The 12,322-nt window shown below is 34.5% G+C and overlaps 1 protein-coding gene across 4 annotated transcripts in view; it reads left to right on the forward strand.

Moving 5' to 3' along the window:
* FMN1 (formin 1) overlaps window positions 1-10,849 on the forward strand; it is a 150,429-nt gene extending 139,580 nt beyond the window's left edge. For all 4 annotated transcript variants that reach the window (XM_057375088.1, XM_057375089.1, XM_057375090.1 and 1 more), the window contains 4 exons: window positions 318-369; window positions 1,379-1,528; window positions 9,534-9,618; window positions 10,663-10,849. In XM_057375088.1, coding sequence (XP_057231071.1) covers window positions 318-369; window positions 1,379-1,528; window positions 9,534-9,618; window positions 10,663-10,707 — 332 coding nt within the window. In that variant the 3' untranslated portion in view covers window positions 10,708-10,849. The remainder of the gene's footprint in view (window positions 1-317; window positions 370-1,378; window positions 1,529-9,533; window positions 9,619-10,662) is intronic.
* Window positions 10,850-12,322: the final 1,473 nt, after the last annotated feature.

The following is a 12,322-nucleotide window of genomic DNA, read 5'->3' on the forward strand; positions in this document are numbered from 1 at the left end:
CCTGTTCAATTCCAATTGAATTTCCAATTATTTAWGCTGCAGATACAGCTTTAAATTTGTAAGTCCTGGTCTGCAACAATAAAGAAACAGACACAACTTTTAAATTACTTTTCAAATCCAATACATAACATTAGTTAAGTAGAAGCATTCATTATAAACAAGAAATAAATAAAAATTGAAAATTAGCAARTGTTTACTCCCTTTTTTATACTTAGCATACAAACTATGTAGTTTTGAAAATARGAGCTGTTTAATCTGTGGAATCTCTAACACAGCAAGACAGTAATTTATACCTTTACAATGTTTTTCATTGGCAGCTAAAGAAGAACGGATGAAGGAAGAGAACAGTTTGGAAAATGCTCAAAAATGGTAAGGTTTTGCTAGTGTTTTCTAGCAGTTTATTTTGGTCAAAGGTATTATTGAATTTAAGAATTATATTAAAAAGGATCTGTGAAAAAAAAAAAAAAACAAAAAGGATCTGTATTTCAAAGAAGTAATGCATTTTCTGAAAAACTCTTAAGTAATCTTCCAGAAAAAATTTCTGAGTTTTTATCCAAACAGTGTACAGTGTTTAAAGCTTTAATTACTGTCAACATTGAACCAAACAGGAGTTTTACAGAATATTTAAGTAACTGATTAACTACTTGATGGCATAAAAATGTATTTCRTCATCACTGAACATTTTCAGCACTTAGTATGCAGCATTCAATTGAAATCTTAATGGTTTTACTGCCTGAATGTCTATGCCTTWCTTAGGCCAACGGAGTCAAAGTATGGAAAAAGTGGGATTAATTGATTTATAGATGGATAGTAAAATATTCMATAAATCAATATTACTAATACATTTTGTTTAACAAATTACAGTTGATACATGTGGAAGGACATTCTTTTCAGTAAAACCTTTGCAAACTGACTCTTGGCAATGTCTGTGGCTTGGCTACTCCCAATTCTCCTTTAATACCTAGAAGGTTRTTTTCAGCAAACCTGGAGATTTTTTCCTGACTTGGAGTGTGACTCTCATATAGGCCTTCTGTAAAGATAAGTGGGAGAATAAAATCTTCATGGAATGTAGCAGAATAAAATGAAATAAATGCAATATAGCATATTCTGTAATGCAAGAAGCTAAGTTTTTCCCATTATAATTGAATGTCCATGATCTGCCAGTGYGACATATCTGTATGGTGACTTGTGCATCTGTAAGTTACCCTCCTGGAAATGAGGTGGGTGTTAGAGGGTTGGTTATTCTTAGCATGAATTGCTGCTATAATTTCCAAGGCTAAGGGGAAGTTATGGTAATTACCAGCCTTGACTACTGAATCAGAGAAACTTTCCCAAGTGGGCTTACATGTTGACTGTTTTTTTTCCCCCTCCCTTGCAGCTTTGAAGAAACAGTGGGATACTTTGGGATAAAGCCAAAGCCTGGAGAGAAGGAGATCACACCAAACTATGTTTTCACGGTGTGGTACGAATTCTGCAGTGACTTCAAGACCATTTGGAAACGAGAGAGCAAAAGCATTTCCAAGGAACGGTAAGGTTCTAATAAAGTCATTAATACCATTTTAGATGTCTGGGAAACTGCTGCTTCTCAAACCCAGCAAATTATACTCCTATATTTCACAGGCGTCATTGTTTTCTTTCAGATCTAATGGACATCAAGGAAAGATTATTCCCTCAGGGTGCGTAGGAAAATTCACCAAAGGCATGCTGTCCCCACAAAAAGATAAACACATATAATCTGATAAATTACACTTTTGTAACCCCTTCCAATTACTAGCTAGTAAAATGAAAGGGGAGCTGTGCTAATTTATAACAGATTGCTTCTCTGTGCATTTTCATGTTGAACTAGCCTAAATGAGGCGATATTGCTGTCGCAGACAGTACAGACAAATAAAAGTGAATGCTTTTCCAGTTAATATACTGCACTTGCATCAAAGGGAAGCCCCAGAGATTCAGGCCACACTTAGCATAGTGTCGAAGCCCCACACTGAATTTACAGCGTTGCTTCTGACTTTGGTGTCCTGCTGAGGACATCAAACTACTTGCCGCTAGATCTCACAACAGTCTCCTGATTTTATTAGTTAGAGTAAAAGAACCCAAAAACCTAAAGCCTTCAATTATTTTCTTGATTTTCTTACAGAAGCTTAAAATCTTTTACTCAAAAAAGCAGTTCTACTACAAACTCACCATGCTCTTTTCTTGCTTTTCTTAAAGAAGCTTAAAATCTTTCATAGAAAAAAAGCAATTCTACTACAAGCTCATCATGCTCACCATATCACTATTCATTTGARAAGTCCTGAAGTGGTAATGTAGTCATGCTTTGGAAAAGAATGAGCAATTACTTTTCATAATGACATTTAAATTCAGGTGCTTATTCCAAATTGACAGAGATTTAGATTAAAATGTCTTTAAAAGTACRAGCAAAATTAATGCACTCATTTGCACTTATGTTTTCCATCTTGCTACAAATCAGTGGGGCCTTTAGGTTCATGTAAAGTAGATTTTTTGAAGGGCTGGATGTGGAAAATATTATCAGCCTTATCATCATTGTTTTATGGATCTTACATTTTTAAAACACTTGAAAGTTGTAGCTTTTTGTATCATACATAGATTGATTTTGGAAGCAGACAATTGCAAAATTTACAGAGAATCTTTTTTTCCTTGTGTCTAAGACACACGTTTGATTTACATTTAAAAACTTGTCAAATAGTCCCAATCACATTGCTATGGTCATGAATAAAGATCATCTCAGGGTTATATTTTCTGCTGAATCCTGACATTTTTATTCCAAAAGCAGTTAGGAAGAATAGAAATTGACTACCTAAGGAAAAAAAAATCCAAACCATACACCCTTTCCCTTTTATGTAATTATCACCTTGCTAATGGTACACAATAATCCCTTCAAATAAATTGATTTAAAATGCCTTGTGTTTTAACAATACATAACTTCTTAACTTTCTTAATACAATAAGCAAGAAATCTTTGTAAGTAGACTGCTATATTCTGTGTTTCATACTCAAGTGAGGTGAGAATTTCTTGTGGTTTAATAGTTATATCAATCAAATCTACAAACAGAAACACAGAACAAATATTTCACCAGTTCCTCTGAYGGATGCTTTTATTCCTGTTCAATATAAAGCAGTAACAGTAGAATGTAGAGCACAGTTACTGTAATGCTTCAAGTGCTGACACTTTCTGGATCATACAGACTTTTYCAGAGCTCACTTGAAATTATTTTTTTATTCTCAAAAGGACAGKTCATTGTCCTTTACATTCAAAATTTGGGCAATTCATCAAGACAATGAGCTGTTAAAATGAGGAACTTGTGTAATTAGTAAATTAGAATGACAGAAAAGCTGTTTGCATCATCCCAAATTGTTTTGTAATGTGCTACTGAAAAGAAARTCAGAAGTTTAGAGTCATGGAAAAGCTATTTTCATCACCTGAAAATGTCTTGWAAAGTCATGATCATTTAAGTGTACYGTTTTACAAAGTATGAAAYTAAGAGTTGATAACTGCTCTCCAAAAAAGTTTGAAAGCAAGCTGAGAGTCATTGTGCACATTGGTAACTAAAAACCTTAGAATGACAGGAATGGACAGCTGTCTTCCTTAACTGGCTAATTAATTGGATGCACTATTTGTTGTGCATTTTTAAATACTGCAATTTAATTTTTTTTAAAAAAATCAACCACAACAACAAAAAAAACCCCATTATTTATCGCAAACCCTTTTCTTGTTTTGAAGGACATTTTAAAGAGGAAGAATTGTCAATCTGAGTCAGTAATTTCAAACTTAGGTTCCAGAACTGAGGCACTGATATCACTGTGTGAACATGTTTCCAATTGGGTTACCCTTCAGGTTTCTGGAGTTGCAGAAACCCAATGTAAAATGTGTATAAATTAGGTGATCGTGCACACACACACACACACACACACACACACACACACACACACACACATATGTATGTATGTATATCTAAAGATTTGTTCAATTATTTGCATTTATATTGGAATGTTAATAGTGGATTATAATTTGTCTCTCAAGAAATATGACACATAAACAAAAAATCTAATTATAATATACAGAATTATCATTATTCAAAGGAACAATTAAAAATGTGTTAGTTTAACCTTCATAGTTGTAAAAATAGGTCGAAATATCTGTTGCAAAAATTAAAATTTCTATACTCAAAGCTAATCGAATTGCATTGTAGAATATACAAATTTAAAAATCTCTGATTTTTAAGAAAAAAGAATACACTCTTGAATTAAATGACAGCCTCAGCTGCAAAGAGTCTGTTGTGTCTAAAAGCTGCTTGGCTCCCAAATGTAACACAACTATAGAAATCTAATGAGATGAGACTTTCTCAGAAAGTAAAYACTTCGACTGAGCTTCCCTGCATTTAACCTATCATGAAAATAAATTACCTGCCTGCGAAGTATAGTTGAGTCATTGTCTCTTTCCTGGACAAAATTTGCGCACCGTTTAGGAATGCAAGGCGAAGTTACAGATAGATAACAAACATATGATACGATATGATATGATATTATATGATATATGTGAAAATATAAGATATGATATGATACGATACGATATATAAATTACTATAGGGATAAAATGAAAACAATTTTCCAAACCGTATGTCTGATAGGAATACAACAACAGTTTACTTTCCCTTCAAGACCAGAATTTAAGTACAATGAAATAAGATTTGCTTTGACAATCACATCTTCATTGCTGGCAAAAAGCTTAATGTAAATGCACCAAATGTTGAACACTTCTTTTTTTGGTGCTGTTTTACATCAAAATCCAGTTTTGTTGTTGACAGCTTTATAATTTACAATGTGTGTGAATTCAGGTACATTGACTGSTTTTAAGCCCTTTTCTGTTTATGAAATTTTGAGATGATAACTGAATTGAAGACTAAAAGAAAGGCTGGAGTTTTTGGCAATGAAGTGCTTACAGCATGGTAGATTGCATATATTTATACTGTCACTTCCTTTTCTTCGACTACTAATTTTACTTGCAGTGGGCATGCCTGTAAATTCAGAACTAAAACAAATATGTGTTGATAGCAACTTAAATCCATTATGCATATATATATGAATGCCCATCCATAAATCGATTAAAGCATTCGAGATCTGTTAAATTATATTTTAAGAGGACATCCTAGAGAAGTCTGAAATAGGAAAAAAGTGTAAATACAGGAGAAATACTAGTAAGTTTGCAGTGAGAGTTTCATCACAAATGGTGATTRTGTTTTGCAAAAGAAATGTGACAAAGATTATTATAATGTGTTTGTGCTTGTTGCCCTCTAAATATGAAATAATTAAATAGGAAAAGAATTATTGCTCTTAATGTAAATCACCGATGACACTTGGAAAGATAAGATTGCTCCAATAATTACTGTGCTGGATGAAGTAAACTCAAACCAAACATGCTTACAACTAGGTCAGAATTCAGAAATCAAAAACAGAACCAAAATTTGCCTCAATAGGTGGAGAARACACAATCATTACTTAATGAACAGAATTGTACATTTCATCTTAAAAACAGGAACATTTTGCCACAAGATACCACAGATGGCAAAAGCTTGCATTGCTTCCAAATGGTGACAGTACAAAATTATATTAGAAAAATCTATGAAGGACTTASACAAGAAGGAAGTTTCCAGCTGCAAAAGCATGTTGGGGATTATCACTGTAGGYTTTGGCTGTCTTTATATACTCCTAAATATCTGCCAGTGGCCGTCTCAGGTGGACTGAAGTATATTCTTGGTCTGTAGTCCTTTTCTTCCGGTTGTTTTTCTCACACACCAGCTTTCCTAAAACATAAAAACCAATTTTTGTTCCTTGTGACTACTGAGATAAAATTGCTCACTTTGTATAGATAAACCACTGTCAGTATATCCAGAAAAAAATAGAAACTTATCAAACATATTGGCAGTTTGAGGTTTGATGACAAAATCCACYGACAACATATATTTTACTGTTATTTTTACTGATCTAGTTAGTGAACATTTACTCTAAATGAAATTTAAAGATTTAATCGGTAATGACCAAGCTCTTTCCAGAAGGTTTGGGCCTGAAGGCTTAACAAGCRACTGTATTGTACCACACAGTAATCGAAGTGGCAATGGTCAAACTTCATAGTCTAGTATAAGGCTCCTAATTTTAAAGCTAACCAAATAACTCTGGAAAATCATCTGCCAGGCCAGGTAATACACAGATACCTGTCTTCTAAAATTTTGAGACTGAAATCTAACCTGTTATATTTCATGGACTGACTGTTTTCAGTTAATGGTGCTGTGACTTGAGGTTTAGTTTATGAGCTGCATACAGAAATAGGACTGAGAGCAGAAAAGCATTTAACACATGAAAGGAATTTGAGCTCTGGAGATATTTCTTAGTCTCCTGAGGGAAGCCACTGTTCAGCTGTTTTAAGGATCTCAACTRGGTATGCAGTTTGGCTCTAGATTGAACAGTTGATGATGACTGTAGCTACCCCTCTTGTTCATCTCCACCCATATCTGAAATTTTTTTGCACAACATTGCCTTTTGCCAAAACAGTTTTATGGGAGAAGTTTGAACTTATAGTCATGGGAAGCTCAGGTGGCACAGAACTGTCATTCCAAGCTGTTTCATAACCCACAGCCATCCACATAACCYACCAGCTGCATGGAAAAGCTTTAGAAGCGAAACAAATGGATTAGTCCAGAATATTGAGAAGCTGAGAGGGAATCAGATACTTTGGTCTCTGTCGTCGCACAGTTGCAGAGCCGGAACACAAATACATGAATGAGAATTGCTTTGTTTACAAGGGATTCCAGTTTTCCTAACTGGCGAACTCCAGAGCTTGGAGCATGCCAGTTCATGCTGCTTTCTGTCTGACTTGAGTGAAAAGCAGGGATGAAAATGGATTATCAGTTTATCTGGTTWGTCCCTGGCTTGGTAGTATCTTTTCCTGTAAAGGGAAAAAACATCTTTCCTGACTTGAAAAGGAAACTTTTTAATAAATACAGGCATATGTTTATATTAAGTTTTTTCATACCTAGGTACAAAATAAAAATAAGAATAAAGTAATGTCTTTCTTTTTCACTAATAACTTATAATTTAAGAGGCCTGTGTCCAATTTGCAGGGRAAGACAGCACCTGCCACATGGAGGCAGGAAAAAGCCGATTACATTCCCATTGATTATAGTAGGGATACATATACTATTGGAATAATGCTTCTCATATTTAAAAAGGCATTGTTTTGATAATTCAATATTTTTTCCATATTGTGTGCTAATGTGCAGTACTTCTCAGTTTGATACCACATCTTTTTAATTACATTCTTTTTAAATTATGCAATACAATTCTGATAGTGCCTSCTAATCTTATCAGTCATATGTTAGTGAAGTGATTCCGTTTTTCCCATAACTAGTCTGTCATTTTTATGAGCCAAATATTGCATGATTCAAATCATGCTAGTGAATTGTTTTATTTTTATTTTATAATCCAGACTATTCATTCTGTCTTTCAAAATTACAKTTTCCTAGAAATGGTGCAAATATGGCATAAAATACACAGAGCTAGGCCTAAATCAGTGACAAGCAAAATTTTCTTTTCAAGTCTAAAAGTTTGTAATCCCTGAAAGTCTCCCTTCAGATGCAAATGTGGACTCCAGGCATTTTGAAACTATTTGAAAACACTTCTAGGACCAAAGCAAATGTGATCAAATAGAAAATGTGCTCAAAATAGGGAAGAGTTTAGAAGCTGATCACTTGGTGTGATTCTKCTGAACCTGAAGACTGTGTTGAAAAACATCATCTTTGCATAAACACTGTAGCTGTGAGGAATAGCGTGCTCCCCAGTGGRTGCTGTCATCCAGCATTAAGAAGTAAACTGTGCAGATTAACAGAAATACAAAGATGGAATCATGTGTTGTCGTGTAGCTGTTTACATGTAGAAACAGAAGACACTAAGTTCTAAAAACATGCCAGCTGTATTTAAAAAATATACAGAATAATAATTACATATTATTTGTAATGTGTATTTGAGGGTATAGTTACAGCTTGAATCCATGGTGTATTTAAAAGTGTTGACAGCAAGTTTASTTGAAAGTAGTGTGACTGTTTCCTGCTCTTAAGCACTGGAARGTGAGGCAACACCAGGAACCATCCAGTAGATGCTTCTGAAATATGTAAATTTTTGTTGTTTCCAACACTGATAACATTTCCAACATTGATAAAGACAGAAGGGAATTTAGGAATGTGTTCTGTATTTTAAAAAGAATCTGGCTTGCTGCAAGTGTTACAGCAAGGAAGTACACATCAGTAATTGCAGCTATAATCCACTTTCCTTTTTGCTTTTCTTCCAAAATTCCTCCAAAATTGAGTGTGTCRAAAGTGATTTGAACTGGACATGGTATTTTAAATACTTTTTGACTGGCCATAGCAATTATTTCTGCCAGYGGAAAAAGTTAAATAGGAGAAGAAAGTAGAACTTTTCAGTTCAAGAGTGCCAAGAAATACGTTGCTTCTAGTAGGAGACTGACTTGGTGTACATTACTGAAAATTGGTATGCTGAGTTCTCTTTGCTTGCAAAAATTCACTTCCAACCTCTTTCCGTCTGCATTTTCATATAGAATTATAAAGTAGGTGTATGTAGCATCAGTATTATAAAGGCACTTAGTGCTGGGCAGATCCTCTATTAGAAGTGCCAAGAATTTTCTTTCCTTTTTATCACTGTTTAGCACATAATTYCCCATGCACTTTCCAGTCTGTACAAGGAGAGTCAAGTCCCTTTTTCCGTTAATTCTGTTTCTCCTTTTTGTCCTGATTAAAATCCTCATTGGGTTCCTCTTGTTAAATCTGCACAGAAAGAAGGGTTTTGTATGCAAGACCTTGAGAGCAAGAGGCAAGCAGCAGAGGAATCAGATTTATGTTCTTCTTTCCCCTCTTTTTCTACAGTACTTTAGCAGACTAGTCTGCAGCTGTACACAAGGCAAGAACCTCTTGTACCTCCTRGTGCCACATCAGTGAGGCTGGTCAGTCAATTCCGTCTAAAGCAATGCAGAAARCATTAACAAAATAGTGGCAGATGCTTTCATTTCAAGGCTTTCAGAGGAGATAACATATGTAGCCTGGCAAATGGCCTGCTAAAATAGCATATTCTATGTGTACAACAGATTGAGCCAGCTAGTTSGTTTTTTTTCAGAGGAGGATCCTTTTGTCTTGATACCACAGCTTTTTTGGTGGGAAAGATACTCTGTAAAATCCAGATCCTGCAAGAACAGAGAAATCATTTTCCTGATGACATTTTCAGTGAGCAATACAGACAGGCTGTCCTTTTGCTTTTGATTTTCTCAGTTTGAAAATGTACTTTGATCTGCTTTTGGTGCCTTATTAAGTGCCTTTGAGTAGAAATAGCAGTTTGTTGGGCTAATGTGATTTWAAAAAGTTACTGGTGAGGCTTCTTACAAAATATATACACCARGCAGAGCCAGAACACTGTCATTTCATTGAATCTAATGACATCTTTTCTGTATTTCAGAATCAAAGTGGCTCAGCAATCAGTGAGCAAGTTAACTGCAGAGAAGAAAGTTGAAACGAAGAAAATCAATCCTACAGCTAGCCTGGTATGATTTGGTTTTCAGTGTGACATTCCAAAGGGCTTTTGTGACACTGTTCTTGTCATTCAAAGTGATGGCTGGTTTCTACTATTGAAGAGTAGTATTCTTAATTTGAATGTAGCAGAGTGAATTTCTTCCCAAGGAGAGATGTTAAAGCTTATGCCCTATGGCAGTCCATCACTTATGTTTAAAGTTTAGTTGAGATGAGCCTAAGCATGGCTCTGTTATTTTAGATAACAAAAACAAGTGTTTTCATGGTTTCTTCTTCCCTTCCACTGTAGGTCTCYTATATTTTCTTCCATGCTTCAAAGTGCTTTGAAGCTCACTGCTTATATTTGTCCAATGGCTGAGTGTCTGGTTTTCTCAAAACGTCAAAGATCTTGTTTCTCTGTTGAATAGTGGTAGAAGGGATTTAAATCCCCATTTTATTCCTTGCTGTACAGGAAGTGTTTTGATAGAACACTACAAGAGGTCTAATAATTTGTGTTGTATATAAAACCAATTTTGTCTGTGTGCAAGGCACATAGATTAGACCAGCTTTTCTCAAACTCAAGAAGGGAAGAGACTTCCTAGGGAAGGAAGTAAAGGAATCAGTGTATTATTTCCATTTTCAGCAGAGCATACCAGTTGCAGATCAAGAGGCAGAGATCTGAATGACTACACTTGCCTGGAAAAGAGGTCATTGGGCAAGATAATCTAGTTAATGCTAAATTAGAGCCTTTATGTCAGCAGAAACCTTTCCAGACACGAGAATATATTAGAGTCACATGAATTTAAAATGTATCTGGTTTTCTCTAGCTGCTCTGCTCTTCACAGGTATGTATTTTTAAAGGTACATAGTATTTGAAAATTATGTAACCAAAGCAAACTCGGCTTTTCCATGGTAAGTATTGAACTGGGTTCGAGCCTTCTCTGAGTGCTCCAAGCATCTTTTAATTAAAACTGGAAATGTGACTTAGATTATCTCCATCTTCTAGACCAAATGTTCATGCAACKTGAAAGGAGATAGAAAATTATAGACAAGAATTATAATCAAACTGTTTTTTACAGAAAGAAAGACTGCGTCAGAAGGAAGCCAGTGTGACAGCCAACTGAAGGAAGAAGAATGGAGTGATTTCATACCTTGCATGATGCTTTACATATACCCATGGCCCAGGAAGCACCTTATGTTAGATACTGAATTCTGCTTTGATGATTTGTTCCAAGACAATCCATTAAAGACTTTTGAGTTCCTTCAGAGGGGTTTGTATGTTCAATGGAGGGAATTCTAAGAAGGCTTTACCATGGGTAGTCAAAATTGTTTTCTGTAACTCTTCCTTACATTGTTTAAAATGCAAATTGTTGTTGATGGTTAATTAAAATACTCTGTGCATAATGCRTTAATATGGGAGAGCTAAAATGAGCATTTTGGATGCTGAGTTAAGCAATGACTAACAACCTGTAGGTTATTTACAGAGCTTTATGTAGATGAGAGAAAATATGCAGTTCAGTTCACAAAAGACTGTTGCATCATACTTTTTGTTACTTCAGCAGTAACTGAGGTAAAATTGACTGATTTTAAGTAATTTTACAGTGTCTAAGTATTGGATGCATCTTTCTAAAACCGATTAAATGTAATTACAGATTTATGCGGTATTTTATTATAAATATTTTTATAGAAGCTTCAGCTTATGCCATACATTGAAATGGGAACAATATTTTGCACATAAAAGGAATAGCTTCAAATTCTTTAGTTTTGTGATTGATGGCATAACTGATTTATTACTTTATTGTTTTAACGTAACATTTCCTAAATTTTGAGCTTTTAAAGAAAAAATGATAAAATGTATATTTTTATTTCAGTATATATTGCAGATATTAATTCCAGAAATTCATGAGTTCATTAGTCATTATTCATTAAGTTGCAGTAATATTCATGAAGTTATGCATTTGCCATTAAATATTTGAGTTTTAATTCCCTTGAAACCTTTCTTTTAAACAGCAAATTTCTCATTCTAAAATATATTATGCAGCTKGCTCTTGTCCCCCTATATTTTTATGAAGAATGCGTCCAAAATACCTTATATTTATGTATTTTTAAAATATATATATATACATAATAAGTAAAACTTGAGAAGGAAGTAACAGGGTCTTGCTGTCCTCCTGTAACATTATAACTATTGCCATAAAGTAGCAGAGCCTGAAAATAACCCTACTGAATATCCACTCTTACTTGAACATTTTTACTCCATTTTAAGAATTTGGATTCTTAGGAGGAAAAATTGAAGCAGTAGTTAATTTAATATAAAACAGAAAAGTGATTCTGCTTGGTGTCCACAAGAGAGAAACTGACTTTTTGATAATGGTTTATGAAGTTGGTTACCATGAGAAATTATGTGAAGCAAAAAGATGCAAAAAGCTAGTAGGGGAAAGGCATTAGTCCTTTGCTTTGAAACTGGAAAGAATATGCATGAGCCAGGTGTCTGTTATACGGCGAATTCTGTAGAGAGACTGTGGTGAAACCTAGGCAAAGTCATCCCTAAAAGTGTATATTTATATTAAGGAAAATAGCAGTCATGGAGACCCATTCATAAATTAGTATTTCAGTGCAGGTTTCTTAAATCAGTGTCTCTCATTCCTGCATAAATAAAAACAAAGGACTCAAGATTATATTGTATGTTTGGGAGTTTCTACCTGCTACAGATACACTTATGAGGTGTATGCATCATTT

This window comes from Malurus melanocephalus, unplaced genomic scaffold (genome assembly GCF_030028575.1).
Source record: "Malurus melanocephalus ecotype Western Australia unplaced genomic scaffold, MMel_1.1 scaffold_238, whole genome shotgun sequence".
Classification (NCBI taxonomy): domain Eukaryota; kingdom Metazoa; phylum Chordata; class Aves; order Passeriformes; family Maluridae; genus Malurus; species Malurus melanocephalus.